At 52.9% G+C, this 22,947-nt stretch overlaps 1 protein-coding gene across 10 annotated transcripts; it reads right to left on the reverse strand.

The window, feature by feature from the left end:
- Window positions 1-2,129: 2,129 nt before the first annotated feature.
- LOC137847017 (dual specificity testis-specific protein kinase 1-like) lies at window positions 2,130-15,612 on the reverse strand. 10 transcript variants are annotated; one of them, XM_068665234.1, is made up of 10 exons: window positions 15,188-15,612; window positions 6,289-6,410; window positions 6,134-6,182; window positions 5,848-5,994; window positions 5,636-5,718; window positions 5,229-5,319; window positions 4,866-5,027; window positions 4,465-4,554; window positions 4,169-4,319; window positions 2,130-3,942 (listed from the first exon to the last, which is right to left on the reverse strand). In XM_068665234.1, the coding sequence occupies exons 1-10, from the start codon at window positions 15,401-15,403 to the stop codon at window positions 3,362-3,364; spliced, it is 1,692 nt and encodes a 563-aa protein (XP_068521335.1). In that variant the 5' UTR covers window positions 15,404-15,612; the 3' UTR covers window positions 2,130-3,361. The 10 variants fall into 10 exon arrangements, with proteins under 10 accessions (XP_068521335.1, XP_068521334.1, XP_068521338.1 ...); XM_068665233.1 differs by having other exon boundaries at window positions 5,591-5,718; XM_068665237.1 differs by having other exon boundaries at window positions 4,944-5,027; window positions 15,188-15,611.
- Between the last annotated feature and the right edge of the window lie 7,335 nt (window positions 15,613-22,947).

Genomic DNA, 22,947 nt, shown 5'->3' on the forward strand with positions numbered 1-22,947 from the left:
GGGAATGCTCCCGGCCATCTGGAAAAGGTGTCTGTTAGTACCAATAAACATCTAAACCCCTCTTTTCCTAGGAGTTTGAAAAAGATCAATTTGCCACTGTTTCCCAGGAACATTTCCCTTCCCTATTGTTCCCATTTGGGGTTTGATTCCTGTCTGTGGGTTATTTTTAAGATATATGACTGGCACTGTTTTGATACCTGTCTGACAATAGTATACAAATTAGGCCCTATCCATTTTCTACTTAAAAACTCTTATACTACTTCAGCTCCCCAGCATGCTTTATTATGTTCTTCAATTACCATCCAATATAATATGGTATCACGATTTTCCCACCATTTATTTGTGCTAAACCTGTAGGTAACATTTTCCATTTACATCTTCAATTAATTGCTAATTCTAATCGATCTTAGAATATTCTACTTAATTTTCTAAGGCTTTTGTTAATGCCTGGTTTTCTCTTCCTAGTAGTAGTGCCAAAATTTGACTCTCAGATGCCTGTTCTGCCACCTCTTTGGCATTTGCGTCAGCCAATCGATTTCCTCTTCCAATATCAGTATCCTGTTTGATGTCCTTTACAGTGCATAATGGCAACTTTAATAGGCAGGTATACCGCTTGGAGTAACTTCAGTATCTCTTCTGCATGTTTAATCGAGGATGATAAGAGTCCTCTCCCCTTCCAAACTGCCCCGTGTGCATGCACCACACCAAAGGCATATTTCGAATCTGTCCAAATGTTAATTCTTTTCCCTTTTGCCAGCTCAAGAGCTCTTATCAAGGCTATTATTTCTGCCTTAAGTGAACTCCCTGGCAGATGAAGCTGCTGCCATATATATACCAATCCTCCTCATCTTCTAGGGGTATATCCTTTAAGTCTGGATGGCTGGAGACCGTTTCCATGGTCTTGATGCAATCACAAATGGGTGATCTGGAAACTGTTACTTAAGGAAAGAGGCTGGGTTCACAGTATTAGTGCCAAAAAAATTTAGTAAACTAATAGTCCATTATACACGTTCCTTTTCTTCTTCAGTAGCTATCAACAGGTGATCTACGTATTGCAGCAGTGTCCCTTTTTCCTGAAGGGGTTTTCCAAGCTTCAAGATTATAGGCTAGTTGGTTCCCGAATATGGTGGGGCTATTCTTGAACCCCTGTGGTAACACTGTCCAAGTAAGCTGAGTTTTTCATCCTCTATTAGGATTTTCCCATTCAAAGGCAAAGAGTTTCTGGCTTTCAGTCACCATGGGCAGGCAGAAAAAGGCATCCTTTCAATCTAGTACCGTGAACCAAACTTGACTGTTTTCTAATTTTGTCAAAAGGTTATAGGGGTTGGCTACTACAGGGTATAAATCTTTTGTGATCCTATTGATGGCTCTTAAGTCCTGGACTATACGATAGGTTCCATCTACCTTTCTAACTGGGCCTATATGGAGTACTATATTCTGACTCACATTCTACTAATAGCCCATATTTAAGAAAGTTATTAATTATTCCTTCCATTCCCCTTCTGTGTTCTACCTTTAGTGAATATTCCTTTTGTCATACCTTGAGAGCATTTTCCTTTAAACCAATTTTTTTTTCAGGTACTCTCCCAGGTACTCCTGTAGCCCAAACTCCCATATACACTTGGTTCAGTTCTTGCTGGTTCCATTATCTATGCATAGTCTTTTACTCCCTTATCTTTGGGGTCGTTAACATACAATTGTGCTAGCTAAGACCTACAGGAATCAACGTCCTTTATCTTGTTCTCTGTCTCAATACTGATTAATTAGTATGTAAACCACTTTGCTTGAATAGCACAGGGCTGTTAAAGGCAGGTGTTTTGGAGGTCCACCACTCCTCTGTCTTGTCCACTGGCTGAACCTACTTTGTAGCAAATAGAGACAGCTTGTCTGCTGTTTTCTTCTGCCTTTACCACCCCGACACAGACTTCAGGACACAAAGCCAACGATCCCAAACCAGAAACTGGAATTTCACTAAAGCTGCCTCAATTGAGGTTGCCACTTCAGAGGCACTGAGCCAGAGCTGACTCACGGTCCCCAGGGGACACAGCCAGACCAAGTCCATGTCACCCTTGGGGTCTGGACTCCCCACCCTTCTCAGTACATTCAAGAGACACATGTGGCAGCCTGGCTCGCTGGGACATTACTTTTTTATTGAACGCTTTAAATAAGCTGGGTATATATTACTAGCAATTATTATTAACATTAATAAAAAATGCAAGAGTTTTACATTCACCAGTGCATTGTGCAGGAGGGAAGAAAGCTGGCTCCCATCCTTGCTAGGCATATCTCCCCTTGTCCCCCTGGCTACCCAGGAGGCACTGGGGGGGGGGGGGGGCACAGGGTACTCACTGCTGGTGGGGGGCAACGCAGATGTGTCCCCGCAACCCTGGTGTGGTGTTGGGGCAGGAGGGTGTCCCGCATGCCAGAGGGCTCAACACCCAGGGAAACCCAAGCAGTGGCACCCTCCTGCTGTGCTGCACCCTCCTAACATCACCACTCTGCATGCCCCTGTGGGGGACTAGGAATGTTCCCCACACTTGTGGGGAGGCAGTGGGACATCCCCCCCCATCCCAGGGGGCTGCAAGAGCCCACTGAGGGGTGAGCTCTTGGGGATAGAGGATGGGCCCTGCCGCCTGGGGCAGCAGTGTTATTGCACTACAGCCCAGCCCCACTGGGACCTCTGCAAAAAGCCAGCCTGCTTGGGTGCTGCCTGCAGCCCCCCCCAAGGCCAATCCCATTGGAACAGGCACCTCAGCATTGCCATCATGGCCACCAGGTGAGCAAGGACAGACTCATTGGAGGGGGGAACAGGACACAAAACCCCAGGCTTACAAAGCCACCCCACACACAAGGGGAGCTCCCAGGAGCACCTGGCTGCAGCTGTGGTCTCCAGCACTAGAACTGCACTCCTGGCAGCTTCAGGCTGGGCTCCGCCAGCATCAGCCCCTGGGCTTTCTGGAGGCGGCTGTGGTCGCAGCAGAGGAGGCTCTTGGCTTAGCAGTTGAGGTTCTGGTAGTGGGGAGGGCTGGGCGCAGGCTGGTGGAAAACGGAGGTGAAAGTGAAAGGCCCCAAGCAGCAGCCAGGGCAGTACAGCACCTCATCCAGCTCCAACAGTGCCAGTGCTATGCCCAGGCAGCAAGGCCACGTGTTCCGTCTGCTCCAGCGCTGCTGCCGCACAGGGGATGCTGAGCTGGGAGAAGCCACTTTCCAACCTGCTGCTCCCAGCCAGTGGCTTGCTGACCACCACATGGTTGTTGTTGATGAGCAGCCCATTGGGTGCCCATGGCTCCATTTATCAGGGCTGGGCACCTGAGGCTGTCACATGGATGAATTTGCTGGCAGCATGTGCCAGATCACAGACCTACAGCAGCTTGGGGCTGTGGGGGCTGCAGTCCATCTGTTCCCCTGCTGTGGGACCAGGGGGGGAGGCGTGAATCCCACTTCCCAGCTCTCCAGCATCCTCCCGGCTCCACTTCGAGCTGGGGGGCTGGGCAGGCGACTCCACACCCAGTGCCAGGCCCCCATGGCAGGGCAGCTCAGGGGAGGTGGGCAGTGAGTGGCACTTGTGGGGGGCTGCAGCAGGCACCAAGAAGTCACACTGCACTTCTATGGCTGGCTCAGGCGTCATGGGGGAGCAGAGCTGCAGCGAGGCCGGAGGGGGCAGGTCAAAAGTGAACGAGATGACAGACTTGCTGGGCATATCAAAAAGCTTGATCTTCCCCCCCTTCAGGTCCTCACGCTGGGAGAAGGGGTTGATGCGCAGTAGTGTCTCCTTTGTCCTGGCCCTGCCACAGGGCTCAGGCAGCTGTAGCAAGGTGGGCAATTTGGAGGGGAATATGTCGGACTGGCTGCAGGACAGGTGCTGGTCCAGTTGCAGGTGCTGTGTCCCCAACTCATGCAGGAGCAACTGCTTGGCATGGCTGGCTGGCCTCCTGGCTACTCCTGAGCAAGGGCACAGGAGTGTGTGTGTGTGTGTGTGTGTGTGTGTGTCTGTCTGTCTGTCTGTCTCACTGGCGCCCTGGGTGTGCCCAGGCACCATGGGGCAAAACAGGAAGCAGCCCAGGCAGTGAGAAGTGGGGCTGCTTCCTACAAACCTACCCCAGCCTGCTCCCCAATAGCTGGTGGGGTGGTAAAGGGGCACCCCCCCGCCCCCAGGACACCCACATACCGTTGAGCATGGGTGCTGTGCTGGGCACAGGCAGGCTGTCCCTGGTGCTGAAGAGGGGGGCCCCCAAACCCTCGGTGCCTAGCTGGTGCTGCAGGATGCCCTCCAGGCACTGTGTGATTTCCAGGAACGAGGGGCGGGAGGTCGGCTCCATCTGCAGGCAGGATGGGTCCCCATTGAGGGCTGCAGTACACCCCCCAGCCCTTGGGGTGCACCACCTGGAAGCAGCTCCAGTAGGCAGGGAAAGGCAACCCCCGATGGGACACCAGGATTTGGACATCCCCGCGGCAGGGGCTCACACTGCAGCAGTGGAAAGCCATCTGGAGGAAGGCCGCTGGGCAGTCAAGTCCCACCATGGTGTGGAAAGCAGTGACATTCAGGCCAAAATCCTGTGCCAGGGAGATGGGGAAGAGTGAGGCCAGGTGCCACAAGGTGACACGCCATGGTTGCATAAAGGAAGGAGGGACCCTGTGGTAACCCAAGCAGGGGGAAGGTTGCAGGGTGCTGGGACACAGATCCCTCCTGCTCCCTGCCTGAAGGCACCCACTCTCCTCTCTGGGCTGATTCTGGGCTCCAAAGACAGGTTATGGGCAGAGAGCATCCCTCTTGCTGCCAGGAGACATTGGGGATGTGGTATCCCCACCCCAAGATGTGGGGCAGCTCCCCATAGCCTCTGCCACAGGCAGGGAGCTCTGCTCACATTGGTCCCCCTTGTTTGGTGACATGTCCCCAGGTCCCACCGCGTGTCATCCTTGCTCCCTCTGTCCCAGTGAGTCACCTCGGTGCGGGGCAGGTAGTCAGGGTCCGCGGGGACACGAGCAATGGTCTCACACAGGATGATGCCATATGCAAACACATCAGCCTGCAGAGAGAGGGGAGTCATGGGGGGTCCTGCAGCCCAAGGCGACATGCCTCTGCTTCTGTGAGCTCTCCCTGCAGAGCGGCACTGGGTCCCCACCTCCTCAGCACCCTGGGGATGCCTGTTCCCATCCCTCCATGCCCCTCTGTGTGCCCAGCTGACCCCAGGGCTGCAAACCCTGCAGATGGCCCCATGCAGCATCACCTTCTCATTGTAGATCTCCCCTCGCAGCAACTCGGGCGCCATCCAGTACGGGGAGCCCACCACAGCCAGCGGCTCCTTCTCACTGCCCTCGCTGGGGGACACAGCAGGATGTCAGAGGCCCCCATCCCCCCCCAAACCTCCCTCTCCCTTCCTGCGCCAGCAGTCCTCCATGCACCCCATGACTCATCTCTCCCTGCCACCAGGCAACCCACACCATGCCCTTTCCCCATCCCCAGACGTATTCATCCGTCCCATGGGTCCCCAGCACATGGGAATCACCCCACTGCCCCCATCCCTGCCCTTCTAGCTGGACCCCAAAAGTCCATCCCTCCCCAGCTCCTGCTCCCATCAAGCTGGAACACCTTGCTCCAAAGATGGGGACGGACAGGCAGATGCCACCCATGCACCTGTAGGTGGGGATCTTCTCCGCCAAGCCGAAGTCACCCACCACAGCTGTGTAGCCGTTGGCCTCGCAGCGCACCAGGCAGTTCTGGGGGGACAGGGGGACCCTGTCACACCGCCAGCCCCCACCTCACCAGCCGCCACTCCTGGGATGCCCTGGGCACCGTGCAGCTCCTCAATGTGTATGGGGAAGCTAGGGCAGCAGGATGGACCATACCTTGGAGGTGAGGTCACGGTGGAAGATGCCCTTGGAGTGCAGGTAGTGCAGCCCACGGGCAATGTCGAGGGCCAGCTGGATGCGTGTGGACCAGGAAAGGGGCACAGGGCTGTCCAGCAGCTGCTCCAGGTTGCCGCCGTTGATGTACTGGTGGAACAGCCATTGCCTCACTGCACCCCCCTCTCCATCCCTTAAAGCTGGGTCCCCACCTCTCTTCCCACCCCATGGCACAGCCACCCTGTCCCCATGGAAACCCCCAGACTCACGGCTGCCATCCCGCTCTCACCTCTGTCAGTGCGTGTAGCTGCCCCTGGTGCACGCACACCCCCATGAACCTGCAAGACAGAGAAGGGCTGAACGTGGCCCAGGGGGCGGTGGATAGACGGGACACAAGCCCCAGGAGCTCGTCCAGCCCCCCAGGCTCCGGGGAGTGGGACCTACCTGAGTATGTTGGGGTGCGAGAGGCGGTTCATCAGCTGCACCTCCCGCAGCATGTTGCCCCGGTTGCTTGTCAGCTTGTTCATCTTCAGCACCATGATCTGCCCCGACTGGCGGTGCCGCACCTGCAGGGGGGTACAAGGGAGGGCTCAGTACCCCACACGTGGAGCACCCCAGGGACTGACAGAGTTTGGGGGGGAGGCTCTCCCAGCCCAACAGCACCCCAAAGCCAACCCCACCCTCCCTGAGGCACTCTACTTTTTGTGCTCCCCCCAACATGTGGGTGCGGGACCCGCTGAGTTCGGCACGGGGAAGCAAGTGATCAACTCAGTATGAGTGGTAATACAAGCTTCAACTTTATTGCACAGATATCCGTATATTTATACACACAGCGATAATTATGCCTACTGGTCACTATCCTATTGGCTAAGCCTAGAAGTGTTCCTCCTACTTGCGGTTACAGCGTATAAGCTATTTCCTTATCTTCCCGGGCCTCAGATCCACCCGTTTATCTCTCTCTCAAGGACAGAGTGCTCCTTGCATATTTCACAAGAGTGCTTCCCATCCGGCCTACTCCATAGCTATAAACTCTGTATTTTCTTTGCCTTGCTTGTACAATTCCTCTAGGGACCCGTGCCCTTGCTCTTTGAGCCATTCTTCAACACCAACACATGCCCAGACCCCCAGAGACATGCTGGCAGTTACTGCAAGCCAAAATCTCAGCCCCAGAGGTACAGAACTGGGGCACAGTCAGGTGTGCAGCACAGGCTGGCTTTTTTGGCTCAGCATCACAAGCCCAGCCAGACCCCAAACAGCTGGTGGGGGGTGAGGGCAGAGGGGATGCATCCTGCCCAAATCAGCCCTGCAGGGCACAGCGCTTGGTTGAAGCCATATATTTAGCTGGCTCCAGCCCAATGCTGTTGCATGAACCAGGAGTTGGCCCCCTGCCAGGAACAGCAGCTGGGAAGGCAGTCAAGCCTGGACACCCCTGCCCCCCCCCACCCTGCATGGGGGCAAGGGACAGGCACAGGGGCCCCAGCTCTGGATAGGGGACAATACCGGGGATCCCCTCCTGAGCAAGTGCAGGGGGTGGGATGGGACCCTAGTAGCAGCTGCCCCTCTGGCACACAGGGAGCTGCACACAGAGGCACAGGCATTCCTCAGCACTGCTGTCAGCTCAACACTCTTCTCCTTTTTAGTCAATGCTGGTTGAAGCTGCTGTGCCCGTGCCAGCCCCTGGCCTTCCCCATGCTCCGCCCTGCCCCCCTCCCCCTGGCAAAACACAAAGGGCATCTGCAAAACAACAGGATCCCCAAGCACATGCTGCAGAGATAGGGACAAGAGGGACACGTGCCAGGGATGAGATGTGTTTCACTGACACCCCCAGCCCCACGAGCTCCCGGTGGTGGGCACCAGCATCTGGCACATCCCAGCATGCAGAGCCAGCTCATCCAGCAGGCAGTGCTGCCCTCCCATGTGGCATGGGGCTGGCGGGACCAGCTGGGTCACTCCAGCTTGGCACTAGCAGCTGCCGGGTGCCGACACCTGGCTCAGTCCCATGATGCTGCCTCACACAGGGTTGCCACTCAGCTGCAATTGGAACATCCAGTGGCATGCACTGTGGCACTCCCCAGTTGCCATCCACTGTGGGAAGGGCCGGATCCAGGCCAGCAGCAGTGGGGAGCATCCCCTGGTGGGTGGTGGCTCACTCCAAGTGGCTGAGTTGCACCCACAGCCCAATTCCTCACTAACAAACCTCCTCCCATTGCAATAGCCAAGGTCAGGCCTGAGCACACCATGTGGCGTCTAATGTAATCCTGGAGGATCCTGTAGGAGGGAAGCTCTGGGACCCCTCCCCCCCCGCCGCCATGGGATCTCTCCCAGGGATCCCAGTGAGTCCCCCGGCAGTGCAGCCTGGCCTTGGTGCTCAGAGGGTCCCAGCACAGCCCCACCCACAAGCCCACAGGGTCATCTAGCACCCTGAGCTTGCTCATAAGCTGTCCTGCCATCTGTCCTGCCTGCTCCACGGCTGGAGGACACCCCTGGTCATGCAGGAGAAGGGGTGAGGGTCCTCCGGCCTGGCAGGTGGCTTTCCACATGCACTGTCCCCTTCACCCAGCATTGTCAGGGGCTGGCACAATCCCAGCACCTTGAATGCCTTCCAGAAGCAGTGACAGCCCCTAGACGTAGCAAGCCATGGCCTCAGGTGACGCAGGCCCACACTGATGGGGTTTCCATCCCCTTCCTGTCGTGTCTGCCCCCCCCCCCCCAATGCCAGCATCGAAGGGAGTGGACAGCAGAGCCTCCCCAGGTAGCATGAGTTCCCCCCTCACCTCTCCACACTCTGGCCTTGTACACAGGAATTCCAGCACATTCCCCGGAGCTGAGCTCAGCCTGGCACTGGGGGAGGCAGCAGCCTACCGATCCCTACCTGGGAGCCAACCCTCACCCTCCGCTGATGCCTCCCAGCACCCTGTGTAGCCCCTGCATCATGCGCCTAGCAGGAGACACCTCACCTGACCTGCAGGTCCCTGCTCCCCATCCCATCTGCTGCCAGTGCCGCCCACATGGGCTGGGGGAAGGGATGGGGCTGGTAGCAGCCCCAGCCTGGGCACAAGGGATATGGGCCCTTTTAACAGCAAAAAACAGAGTTTTGTTTAAAGAGCATGCTAATCAGAGTGAGCAGAAGGCCTGGGTCCTCCCCACAGCTGGCACTCCCATTTAAACGCAGTGCAAAGCCCCCAGAGGGGCTCGGTACTCCCCCTCCCCTCCCCCAGCATTCCTCCAGTGTCCCAGCCCAGAGCTGTCTCGCAGGGGCAGCATCCTGCACCCCTGCTCCCCATTGGACAGCATGGGAAGGTGCTGAGGGCAGGTAAAGGAACACACAATGCCACAGACAACTCCATAGCAGCTGTGCCTAAGCTCCCAGGTATCCCAGTAGTGCAACAGGTCTTCTACTGGGCAGGACTGGAAAAGCTGCTCATCATGCAGAAAAGGCGGATCATTCAAGAAAAACTGAATTGCTGCTCCTGGGCCTGCCTCAGCGAATTTGCTTCCTCCCTGCCTGCCCCTTCCCCATGGAAAATGAGACTGTTAAGTTATGGAACTTAAAGGATTGTTTGTTACCTATCCAGATTGTATGTATGTATAGGCATACTCGGGTTATTATGTAAAGCAGTGTTCTGTATACATTTATTTATAATGTTTGATGTTCGTGTGTGCGTGTTGGTTGAGCATAGACTCCCCGCACACCCAGCGCTGTTTAATTGCCTTTTATAGCTTTTATACCTTTAAAAAAATATTTGTTTTATAAATATTACAAAATTCAGATTGAATTGAGACCTCATTTATAACACATATGTACAATCAGGAAAGGTAACAAATAATTCTTTAAGTTCCATGACTTAACAGTCTCCATTTTCCATTCCTTTTGAACAATATGTCTTGCTTTAAGTTGTCAAGCAACTTGGTCTTCAGGCCTTATGTATCCCGTTCTTCCCGGATTGAAGAAAAGCATATCCATCTCCTTTTCAAGGCCAATAGGTCCTGGGTCAAAAGGCACATTCAGGTCAGCAGGGGGCGGAACAGCAAAAGCCTTCGATGGCTGTAGCAGCAGAGGGACCCATGGCGTAGCAGTCGGATCAGTAAAGGAGGCAGGCAGGGCTTTTTTTCCAGCATTGAGACCACTTGAGGCAACCAAGGGAGCTGCCAGGAACCAGCAGCCCTCGCGAGGATGTGAGAAACACTCAGTAGCTAATAACATAGGCTCAGGCAAGGATCTCAGTGAACTAGCAATTTTATTCGCGATTGCAATGGTGGGTGTCCCACAAGCAGGAGCTCACCTTCTAGTCACATTGTACAGTTTATTTACTTTATTTCTCGAAGACCAGGACCATCCCCTGTTTCCCCATTACCTGGGGAGTCCAGGTTCACAACATATCCGATGCTTCACAGACAATACATGGCTTTCAGTTACTGGCCTATTAAATTTCAAATTTCTTTTGACTTTTTTACTCTGTGAGGTGGTAATGTTTCTTCAGTTAGCTGACTTGACACTGTGATTTTCACCTAATTGCACTAAGGAGTCTGGTTGTTGGCATTTTACAAGGTTGTCTCTTAAGCTTTATTATCACTGCAGACATATCTCAATACCACATTCCTTACCTTTAAACAATGTAACTCTGCAAAAACAACATTTTTGTTCCCACAAGGGAGGCTGATGAGGTGTAGGCAGAGCCAGCAACATCAGCGGTGGTGAAGCCAGGGATAGAAGAATGGGGGCTTGTTGCAGGAAGAACGGCCGAAGACATGACACACACCAACATGGTCAGATCATGCTCCCTCTTTATTACCCGAATAGCCTGACTTTTATAGCAAATTTAATAGAGGCAGATAGTGTCTCACACAAGACTATTGGTCAAAAGCACTCAGACAAACCACTGCAAGAAAACAACCCCACCTGCAAGAAAACAACCCCCTTGTGATTAGCAGTCACATAGATCCCGTCCTTGAAGCCAGCTGCTGGCAACAATATTTTTTAATTCCGCAAACGGCGATATGGGAACACTGTAATGGGAACTTCTTGTAGTCGTCCTGGTAGTTTGGATTGCTCAGCTGAAGAAAGTCATAGCCTCCTTGCTGTTTCAAAAATCCCTCAACAATTCCCCCTTTTTCTTTTTGAGCAAACCAAGCCCGATGTAACAGTTTTGCAAGTAACACTTTAACCACATTTATTACAATACAACACGCAATGATGATTATAAATCCCTCTTTGATTAATCCCAGCAACCATCTATGCATCGTTTCAAACAAATCAGTGAGCGATTGATCGAAAAGATTAATATCATATTGAATCTTTCTCATGTGCTCTTTCTGGAAAGTAATGGATTTGTGAATTGACTCATTATGATAAAAAAGGTTTAAACAGCACATTCCCTCAAAGTCCTCACACTCATGCCCTTGAGCCAAAAGCAAGAAGTCAACAGTAGCTCGATCCTGTAAAAGCACATGTCGCAGACTATTTTGATCTGGTAACATCTCCTCAAGTATTTCTGTCGTGGCATTGGCTTGCTTCTGGGCCCAGCATACCAATTTTTCTAAATTATTGTGTGGCCGCAGATTAAGTTGTTATTTTCTAAATTATTATGTGTGGCCTGGCACAAAAATTGCCAATGCTACTCTAGCCGCAACGCCAAGCAATTCAACATTATCATTGCAATCAGGTGTGAGCAAATATAGTAAGTTTACCTAAGTAACATGGACCTCCAATAGCATTCGCAGGGATACCTTGCCAGGCCCTATCCTCGCAAATCAGAAAAACATCAGGAGGTAAGGCCATAGCTGTATGATTGTTCCAAATGCTATAGTTGTTACCCCTAGTCTCCGCACCATAAGCCCCTAAACCCTGCCTAGCAGTGCCATTGTAATCACAGGTGTTACTTGTATTTCTGTATCCATATGGCCCTTTCCAAGTTCCTGTAGCAGGATCTCGGTAATTCACTCTTATTTGTGGTATATTTATTGTTTGAAAATGAATACTCACAGGAGGGTCTTCTCGGTCACCAGTCAAACATAAATGATTCAAGACAAACAGCACCTTGGACAACGGCTGATTGATGTCCTTGATTTCTTTTAATCTCGCTAATTGTTCCTTCAAAACCTGATGTGATTGTTCGACAATCGCTTGGCCCGTGGGAGAGTATGGAACACCTGTGATATGCTTTACTCCCCACATTTTCATAAATGTTCTAATCTTTTTGCTGACATATCCTGGGCCACTGTCTGTCTTGATCTGCTGTGGCACTCCCATAATGGTAAAACACCCCGTGAGATGTCTGCACACATGGAAGTGCTTTTTCTCCCCCCTGCGCCGTTGCCCATATGAATCTTGAAAAGGTATCAATACCCACATGCACATATCTTTTAGTACCAAATTCCGGTACATGCATTACATCCATTTGCCATACCTCAAGTGCCTTAACACCCCGTGGATTAATACCCAAACCTAACCTTGGTCCATGATGACTACAGGAAGGGCGCACTTTTACTATTCCTTTCGCCTCTGTCCAAGTAAATCCAAGCATTCTCCAAAGACCCTTTGCATTCTGATGTAAAATTTCGTGCAACACTCGCGCATGTGCAAAATCACTCTCAGGCCCCTTTGTGACTATAGTCACCAACTTGTCTGCTTGTGAATTACCTTCTGTTAACCCAATCGAGACCTGATGACTACGGATATGGATAACACAGTAAGGTGCAGTTCTCCCTTGAATGGCGTCTCGCAGCTGCAGAAATAATCTGTCCCTCTTAGTGTGCCGTATCAAGGCATTCTCTATCTGGTTTACCACGTTGACAACATACAGAGAGCCTGAGACGATATTAATCAGCTCATGCATCCAGCATTGACAAGCCCAAACAACTGCAGACAATGCCAATGTTTGTAATGAATCCCCTGTCTCCCCCGGAATTATGTATTTCTCTCAACTTCTGTTCTTGTACCACAAACACACAGCCTTCCTACTTGCCTCACCTGCATCAGTGCATACAATGTGACCCACCACTGGTTGGGATGAAAGCCATGGTACTATCTGCCATTTATATGGTCTTATAACTTGCCAGAGAGGCCCCTTTGGAGTTCAGGAATGTACCAATCCTGGGTAACCTAACACAGCTTCTTGCAGTGGTATGGATTGCTGTAAACACCATTTCAAATGTTCCTAAGTCATCGGCAGACTAATATCTCCTGGTTCCTGCCCGCTGATCTCAATCCTCTGAGAGCAACTCTTACGTACTAACTCTGTGATAGCTTCTGCCCGTGTTTGAACAATTGTTTTTGGCTGAATCGGTAGGAAAATCCATTCCAAAATTCGAAAATGCTGCCCTATCATTCCACCCTTGCTATCTCCTGTTTCATTTATGCCATTCCTATTCCCAGTGCTGTTAATGTCAGTGGCATCCTCCTGATACCGTTAATGTCTTTTTGTCCAGGATGCAGCCAAAGGGCTGCATCCTGGAGCCAGCATCTCCATGAGGACAGTGATGTCCAGGCACAGCCCCCGGGGGGGGTGAAGCTAGGATGCTGCCTGCAGCCTCCATGCCTGCTGTGGATGGCACATGGAGAAGCAAGCAAGGGATCTGGGGAGGAGATGCAACAGTGGTTTAAAGGATGGAAAAAATGTCTGACACAGACACACCAGACTCAATCTGCTCCATCTATCAGAGAGATGGAGAAGCAGCTTGCTGCAATGTCCACACACCCTAGAGAATGGGTGGGCCTGGCACCTCCAAAATCACACTGGGGAAGGAGAAGAAAACCAGCTGTTGGGGAGAGAAACCTGGCCCAGCTTTGTAACAGTGCAGGGCCTGGCAGGAAGCAGCCCCCAGGGACAAGGGCAGCTTTGTATCGTCAGTGATCCCATCTGTTCCACACGGCCTCTCCAAGAGATGCGCTCGGGCTCTGGCTGCACCGGGAGTGATCCTGGGAATGCTGTCAGATGGCTGTGCTGGCACCCACTGCCCTGCCTGCCCCTGGGCCAGCTGTGTGCCAGGGCATGGGGATGGAGGTTCAGGTCCCCTCCTCACCCCCCTTCACCCACCCAACCACTACAACTGAAATGAGTCAGGACCTGGTGTCTGTATGGAAGAAGGAGCTGCAAGCACCCACGGCCACAGAAAGTGCTGTGGGAACAAGGGAGGTGGGAGAAAAGGGGATCCTGTGCTGCCCTGACAAGCTGCATCCTCCTCACGAGCCTCACCAGCCCCAAACCCCAAGCTCAGAGGCTGGGCCTGCTCCACCATCCTGCTGAGATCTTGGCCTCAACCCACCATGCAGCACATAACCCCATCTGGCCTCCTCCTGACCCTGCCTCCCACTGCTGCCTGCTCTAGGCTCCAGCCCCAGCCCCTCCGCAGGCATGGCCCCACCGGGGGAAGCAGTGCTGGAGCACAAGGAGCACACTGTGGCTCCTGGGGGGGAGGGTGAGCCAGGGGAGCAGGGACGGTGAACAAGGAGACACCTTAGCCTAGCAGAGACAGGGCAGCATCCATTATTAAAGAGTTGTATCCACACCTGGCATTATTAAATCCCTCTGCTCCCAGGTGCCGCCACATGCTTCCAGCCAGGAATCGATAACAGGAGCCCAGACAATGGAGAGGCCATGGCCTCGTGGGAGCAACCATGAATGAGTGTTCCCCCTGCGTCCCCACCCTGGATCCCTGGATCCCCCCTCCCCACATGCTGCTCCTCCAACAGGCAGGATCCCAGTGATGGCAGCGGGGTCCTGGCAGGGCAGAGCTGCTCTCAAAGCTGCTCCAAGTGTAAGGGCAGCACTTGCCCAGTGGTTTACGGCATGCTGAGTGATGACACCGAGGACAAAAACAACATGCACGTGCACTTCCCCTCAGCTGGGACACAGCGGCAGTAGGTGGGTGCCACTGCTAGGACCCCAACCTGTGCATAACCACATGAAAAGCGTCCCTGCTCTGGCAGGCTGTGCCCGCCCACCCTGAGCATCAGATGGCTGTAGCATGAAGGCAGCTGCGGGGTGACAGCCGGGGAGGCTCTGCAGTATCACCCCACTCCTACCCCTCTCACTTTCAGCGAGCTCCCTGTGTACCTAACTGGGGATTGCCCTGGAGCGGCTGCACCTCCTGCCACCAGCACACCTGGACCCCACAGCGGGCTCTGGGCATCCCCCAGGGGCTGTCTCCCCCGGTAACCCCAGTGCAGAACAGATCTGCCGCTACCCTCCACCCTCCGATGGAGGGACAACAGCAGCAGCGGCTGCCGGGCTCCCCAAGCACCTCCACCAGACCCCCCCCACTAAACCCCATCGCGGCAGTACAGGGGACGCCCGGACCCCTCCCCAAAGACCCCCGGCGAGCCCCCGGGGGCGGCGCATACCTTGAAGACCTCAGAGAAGAAGCCGGCCCCGATCTTCTCGCAGTAGAAATCGTCGATGCGCGCCAGGGTGGAGACTGCGCTGCGCAGCGCCTGATACGAGGAAGGCCGCAGCCTCCCGCAGCCCGGCCACGGCCCCGCCGCCTCCCCCTCGTCTTCCTCGACCCGTTTCCCCCTCAGTGCCAGCCCAGGCCTTCGCGGCTGCTTCTCCCGCTCCATATCGGCTCCACCGAGCACCCCTAGCGCCGTTCACATCCCCCCGAAGCACGGCGCTGGGGGAGCTCCGCCGCCACCCGGTCCGGCTTAACCCAACGCTGCTAATGACAGAGACAAGGAGCCGGTGGGGTGCGTGGTGCTCATAGCCCAGTAGCAAAACCCCAACCCCCGCCACGACACAGCGCTGCGCCTCTGCCGCCCCGAACGCAGGCGCAGGCGAGGCGGAGCCGGGGCGGGTTCAGCCCTTAACTCCTTGGCGGCCGCCGGAATGGGCTCTGGTCCCTGCTTTACAGCCAACCAGGATCGGATGGAGGCAGGGGGGTGTGGGGGGCATTTGCCTCTCCTTGCGTGCCCACCCTTGCCCGACTGGTGCCCCTGAGGAAGTGGGAAGCGCAGCTAGAACGCCCCGTGTCTCTTGCACTCTGCCACGTTTCTCTTTTTCCCGAGCTCCCTAATGTCTCCCCATTTTCCTCCTTGCTGCTCCTGTCACAGGCCTTTTTCCTGCTCTGCGGGTGATCTGCCCCGTTCTTCCTGCCGCGGGGCCTGCCTGTGCTCCATTCCACACGCCTTGTACCCACCCACCTACCTGCCTGCCTCAGCCCTTCCCGGGATGCTGTCCCACTGCTGCCAACCCTGTTGGGAAAGGCAGTCCCATGGAGTGTCTCCCAGCATGGCATTTTTGGCCAGTGCTTGGCTCCAGGTACAACAAACACAGCACAGACCAAGAGCCCTGGGTTTTATCCCAGGAGGGGAGGACAACCTAGAGCAAGGGACCCGAGCTTCTGATTTCTTTGCAGCAGGAGCAGCTTATCGGTGGTGGAGGGAGCTGCTTAGAGGAGCAAAGCCAGCTCAGGTGGGGCCAGGCCTCCCCATCTCTGCCCTTCCCTTGAGCACACACGAGCAGCAGCCCCAGCAGGGCCAAAGCAGAGATGGGGAGGCCTGGCAAGGCATCTTACAGAGGGAAGCTCACAGGACCACACCTGTTCCAGGCTCCTGCTGCTTACAAGTGGCTGAGTTCACATCCAATTAAGCTGTAACAGATAAATGAAAGCTCCGGAGACGGTCCTGACTGTGGAAACTGTTGCTGCAAGATTTATGGTCCCTTCTCTTAAAGCCAGGGATAAAAGAATGGGGGCTTGATTAATTGCTTTAAAATAGATATTGCTGAGTGTCTTTGCTTACTACTGTGCAAATTAACCAAAATGAGGAGTCTTGGGGCCCCTCACAGAAGATGTTTCCTGACAAAAATGGGGAACATGTCTCAAAAAACAGCTGAGATCGACCTTGTGGTTTGGACCTTGTGGTTTGGTTTGTGGAGTCTCTGATATCCAGCCAAGATGGACAAAGGAGAAAGACAAGGACAAAGCCTGGGAGGAAGACTACGAGCCTTCAGCACGAGAGACCCACAGAGGGACCACCGGAGACTGATACGCATGCGCCAGTGGGAGGCTTCGGATTCCGGGAACTAATTATAATAACCCTGTTGCAGGAAGAACGGCTGAAAACACGACAGATGCCAGTATGGTCAGATCATGCTCTCCCTTTATTACCTGAATAGCCTGACTTTTATAGCAAACTTAACATTGGTCAAAAGCACTGTGAGTGTCGTGGTTTAACCCGGCCGGCAGCTAAACACCACGCAGCCGTTCGCTCACCCTCCCCCCTCCCTCTCTGGGACGGGGGAGAGAAATGGAAAGTGAAGCCCGTGAGTTGAGATAAAGACAGTTTAATAAGACAGGAAAATAATAATAACAAAATAATAATAAAATAATAACAATAATAATACAATGGTGATAATAGGAAAGTAATAATAGTATGTACAAACAAGTGATGCACAATGCAATTGCTCACCACTCGCTGACCGATGCCCAGCCTAACCCCGAGCAGTCCGGCCCCCTCCCCCCGGCTAGCCACCCCTATATATTGTTTAGCATGACGTCAGATGGTATGGAATACCCCTTTGGCTAGTTTGGGTCACCTGTCCTGGGTCTGTCCCCTCCCAGCTCTTACTGCACCCCCAGCCTGCCCGCTGGCAGGACAGAGCAAAAGGCTGAGATGTCCTTGGCTTAGTATAAGCACTGCTCTGCAACAATTAAAGCATCGGGGTGTTATCAGCACTCTTCTCATCCCAAGCCAAAACACAGCATTCCACCAGCTACTAGGAAGAAAATTAATTCTGTGCTAACTGAAACCAGGACATCTATCCACCCCTTATTCCATACCATTTATGTCATGCTCAGGTTACACTTTTTTCCATACATTCTAATTAGTCACCTATAGTAATCATGGTAGTGATAACATACAGTATAATATACTATTTAACATGGTACAATTCAGTTCATGGGCTATTCTCACCCAGTATTAAATCTCCTTGAGGTACACACCGGACCTCTCCGTTCTTTTGCATCACCCACCAAGTGTATCCAGGTCCCTGAGCGAAAACAATTCCACGAATAGGTTTGCCTTTTCCTGAGGCAGGAGTAGCCCAGACTGTTTTACCCAGCATATTTTTTACATGCACTACAGGAACTTTATCCCCATCTACAGTACGTAACAGGTTTGATTGGGCAGGTCCAGCTCGGTTGGTAGATCCCCTAGTATTGACTAACCAGGTGGCCTTTGCCAAATGCGTATCCCAGTTTTTGAACGTCCCAGCGCCCATTGCTTTCAAGGTAGTCTTTAACAGGCCATTGTATCGTTCAACTTTCCCGGAGGCTGGTGCATGATAGGGGATGTGATACACCCATTCAATACCATGTTCTTTGGCCCAAGTGTCTATAAGGTTGTTTCGGAAGTGAGTCCCATTGTCTGATTCTATTCTTTCTGGGGTGCCATGTCGCCATAGGACTTGCTTTTCAAGGCCCAGGATGGTGTTCCGGGCGGTGGCATGAGGCACAGGATATGTTTCCAGCCATCCGGTGGTTGCTTCCACCATTGTAAGTACGTGGCGCTTGCCATTGCGAGTTTGAGGGAGTGTGATGTAATCAATCTGCCAGGCCTCTCCATATTTATATTTCAGCCATCGTCCTCCATACCAAAGAGGCTTTGACCGTTTGGCTTGCTTGATTGCAGCACATGTTTCACAGTCATGAATAACCTGTGCTATAGCGTCCATGGTCAGGTCCACCCCTCGATCACGAGCCCATCTGTATGTTGCATCTCTACCTTGATGGCCTGAAGTGTCATGGGCCCATCGGGCTATAAATAATTCACCTTTATGCTGCCAATCTAGGTCCACCTGAGCTACTTCAATCTTAGCAGCCTGATCCACCTGCTGGTTGTTTTGATGTTCTTCAGTAGCCCGATTCTTGGGCACATGAGCATCTACGTGGCGTACTTTCACAGCCAGGTTCTCTACCCGAGCAGCAATATCTTGCCACAATGCAGCAGCCCAGATGGGTTTGCCCCTACGCTGCCAGTTGTTTTGCTTCCATTGCTGTAACCATCCCCACAGGGCATTTGCTACCATCCATGAATCGGTGTAGAGATAGAGAACTGGCCATTTTTTCTCGTTCAGCAATGTCTAAAGCCAGCTGAATGGCTTTCACTTCTGCAAACTGACTCGATTCACCTTCTCCCTCAGCAGCTTCTGCAACTCGTCGCGTAGGACTCCATACAGCAGCCTTCCATCTCCGATGCTTCCCCACAATACGACAGGACCCATCAGTGAACAGGGCATATTTCTTTTCATTCTCTGGTAACTGGTTGTACAGCGGGGCTTCTTCAGCACGACCCACCTCCTCCTCTGATGATATCCCAAAGTATTTGCCTTCTGGCCAGTCCATGATCACTTCCAAGATTCCTGGGCGACTGGGGTTTCCTATTCGAGCCCGCTGAGTAATCAGTGCAACCCACTTGCTCCATGTAGCATCAGTTGCATGATGCGTAGAGGGGACCCTTCCCTTGAACATCCAACCTAGTACCGGCAATCGGGGTGCTAGGAGGAGCTGCGCTTCAGTACCGACCACCTCCGAAGCAGATCGAACTCCTTCATATGCTGCCAATATCTCCTTTTCAGTTGGAGTATAGCGGGCCTCAGATCCTCTGTATCCCCGACTCCAAAACCCCAGGGGCCGACCTCGAGTTTCCCCAGGTTCTTTCTGCCAGAGGCTCCAGGTGGGGCCGTTCTCCCCGGCTGCAGTGTAGAGCACATTCTTTACATCTGGTCCTGTTCGAACTGGCCCAAGGGCTACTGCATGGACTATTTCCTGCTTGATTTGTTCAAAGGCTTGTCGTTGCTCAGGGCCCCATTCAAACTCATTCTTCTTACGGGTTACTTGGTAGAGCGGGTTTACAATCAGACTGTAATTTGGGATGTGCATTCTCCAAAACCCCACAACACCTAGGAAAGTCTGTGTTTCTTTTTTGTTAGTTGGTGGAGACATAGCTGTTATTTTGTTGATCACATCCATTGGGATTTGACGACGTCCATCTTGCCATTTTATTCCTAAAAACTGGATCTCTCGTGCAGGTCCTTTGACTTTATTTTGTTTTATGGCAAAACCGGCTTTCAGAAGGATTTGGACTATTTTCTTCCCTTTCTCGAAAACTTCCTCTGCTGTGTCACCCCACACAATAATGTCATCGATGTACTGCAGGTGTTCAGGAGCTTCCCCCTGCTCTAGCGCAGACTGGATCAGCCCATGGCAAATGGTAGGGCTGTGTTTCCACCCCTGGGGCAGCCTATTCCAAGTATATTGGACTCCCCTCCAAGTGAAGGCAAATTGTGGCCTGCACTCTGCTGCTAGAGGGATGGAGAAAAATGCATTAGCGATATCAATTGTGGCGTACCACTTGGCTGCCCTCGATTCAAGTTCATACTGAAGTTCCAGCATGTCCGGCACTGCAGCACTCAGTGGTGGCGTGACTTCGTTCAGGCCACGATAGTCCACTGTTAGTCTCCACTCGCCATTAGACTTTCGCACTGGCCATATGGGGCTATTGAAAGGTGAATGGGTCTTGCTGATCACTCCTTGGCTCTCCAATTGACGAATTAGCTTATGGATGGGAATCAGGGAGTCTCGGTTAGTGCGATATTGCCGCCGGTGCACAGTTGTGGTAGCAATTGGCACTTGCTGTTCTTCGACCCTCAGCAACCCCACAACAGAGGGGTCCTCTGAGAGACCAGGCAAGGTAGATAATTGTTTAATGCCCTCTGTCTCTAAGGCAGCTATACCAAAAGCCCACCGGAACCCTTTTGGGTCCTTGCAATATCCTCTTCTAAGATAGTCTATGCCAAGGATACATGGAGCATCCGGGCCAGTCACAATGCGGTGTTTTTCCCACTCATTCCCAGTCAGACTTACTTCAGCCTCCAATACAGTCAACTGCTGAGATCCTCCTGTCACTCCACAAATATAGATGGGCTCTGGTCCTTTATAGCTCGATGGCATTATAGTACATTGTGCACCGGTGTCTACTAAAGCCTTATACTTCTGTGCGCGTGATGTGCCAGGCCATCGAATCCACACAGTCCAATAAACTCGATTGTCCCTTTCCTCCCCCTGGCTGGAGGCAGGGCCCCCCTAATCCTGGTCAGAATCTTCTTCGTTTCTGTGTTTGAAGGATTGTCTGCTGGAAGTTGGAGCAGCAAACTTTTCGGAGAATCCTTTTTTCCTGATTGTTTTCTTTTGCAACTCACGTACCCGTGCCTCTAGGGTCGCGGTAGATTTTCCATCCCATTTCCTCATGTCCTCTCCATGGTCTCGTAAGTAAAACCACAGGGTGGCACGGGGTGAGTACCCACTATATCGTCTTCCTTGTGTGGGTGAACGCCTACCCCTGATAGCTGAGACACTGCTTTGTACAGGTGCGGAGGAGAATAATCTCTCTTCAAGTTGGTGAAACTTTTCAGAAAGTTTCTCCCAGGTGTTCTCTTTCGGTCGTTGGACACTGGTTGGTTCAGGTTGGGGGGAAGATAGATTCTCTTTAAGTTGGTGGACCTCTTCAGACAGTTTCTCCACAGCTGAGACGCAGGCCTGTAAGGAAGAGGAGAGACTTTCTTCGTACTGCCGGAGTTGTTTAGCCGCTTCATCCACTGTGGGTTCCTCATCCTCTTTCCAGGCCATTACTGCCAATGAGCTGGCATATGATGATGGTGCACTCCGTACAAACTTCCGCCACATGGGTCGTGTACACTTGACTTCATCTGGATCTTTGGATGTTTGTGTCTGGTCTGGATCCTCATAAATCACTTCCCGTACGGCTAATTCCCTCAGGTACTGGATTCCCTTCTCCATAGTGGTCCACTTGCCTGGTACACATAAAATATCTTCCTTGAAGGGATACCTTTCCCTCACAGCTGAGAGGAGACGCCTCCAGAGGCTGGTGGGTCGTGCTCCATCTGCAATTGCTTTGTCAATGCCGGCGTCTCGAGCAAGGGATCCCAACCGTCTGGCTTCTCTGCCGTCTAATTCCACACAATTGGCTCCAGAGTCCCAGCACCGGAGCAGCCAGGTGACAAGCTGCTCACCTATACAGCGACCAAAATCTTTTCGCACATCTCGTAGCTCGCGCTCGTTTAGGCTTCGGGTAGTTACTGTTGCTCTTTCGGCATCCTCATCTTCCTCCTCCTGAATCCTTGATGGCCCAGCGTCGTCATCATCTTCGTCATCTCTATACTTAGTTTTGGCAGAAGCCTTACCTGGATTGGCAGAAGACTCTCTGCGTTCTAAACGACTTGAATTTCTGTACCATATTTTCACCTTCTCTACAGGGGCAGCTTGCACTGCTACTGCTCGTTTCTCTGACTTTGTTACAGGGTCTGCCACAGGGGTTGGAATGCCCTCTGCAGGGGCAGCTTGCACTGCTACAGCTCGTTTCTCTGACCCCGTTACAGGGATTGGAATACCGTCTGCAGGGTCAACTTGCACTGCTACAGCTCGTTTCTCTGACCCCGTTACAGGGGTTGGAATACCCTCTGCAGGATCAACTTGTACTGCTACAGCTCGTTTCTCTGACCCCGTTACAGGGGTTGGAATACCCTCTGCAGGGTCAACTTGCACTGCTACAGCTCGTTTCTCTGACACGGCCACAGGAGCTGGAGCGGCTGCAGGAGCTGGAGCAGTTGCAGGAACCGGAGCTGTAGCGGCTACAGGAGCTGGAGCTGGAGCTGGAGCAGTTGCAGGAGCTGGGACTGGAGCAGCAGTAGGAGCTGGAGCTGGAGCGGCTGCAGGAGCTGGAGCTGGAGCAGCTTCAGGAGCTGGAGCTGGAGCAGTTGCAGGATCTGGGACTGGAGTAGCGGCCGGAGCTGGAACTGGAGCGGCTGCAGGAACTGGGACTGGAGCGGCTGCAGGAACTGGGACTGGAGCGGCTGCAGGAACTGGGACTGGAGCGGCTGCAGGAGCTGGAACTGGAGCGGCTGCAGGAACCGGATCTGGAGTGGCTGCAGGAACCGGATCTGGAGCAGCTGCCGAGTCCACCGTAGGGGTCACAGTGGCCGTTGGATCTGTCACAGGGCTTGGAGTGGCCGCAGGGTCTGTCACTAAGTTGATAGCAGTATCAATGGCAGCTCGATAGGCATGAGCCAGGCCCCAGCACGTTACAAT

This window comes from Anas acuta, chromosome W (genome assembly GCF_963932015.1).
Source record: "Anas acuta chromosome W, bAnaAcu1.1, whole genome shotgun sequence".
Classification (NCBI taxonomy): domain Eukaryota; kingdom Metazoa; phylum Chordata; class Aves; order Anseriformes; family Anatidae; genus Anas; species Anas acuta.

What these genes read in the sequence shown, in the direction of transcription:
- LOC137847017 (XM_068665233.1), bottom strand. Translation starts at nt 15,403, where the DNA reads ATGGAGCGGGAGAAGCAGCCGCGAAGGCCTGGGCTGGCACTGAGGGGG. An exon ending in AGCTACACGCACTGACAGAG is followed by an intron (nt 5,995 to 6,133) that starts GTGAGAGCGGGA and finishes CTGTTCCACCAG; the next exon opens with TACATCAACGGCGGCAACCT. An exon ending in CACAGCACCCATGCTCAACG is followed by an intron (nt 3,943 to 4,168) that starts GTATGTGGGTGT and finishes GCCCTTGCTCAG; the next exon opens with GAGTAGCCAGGAGGCCAGCC.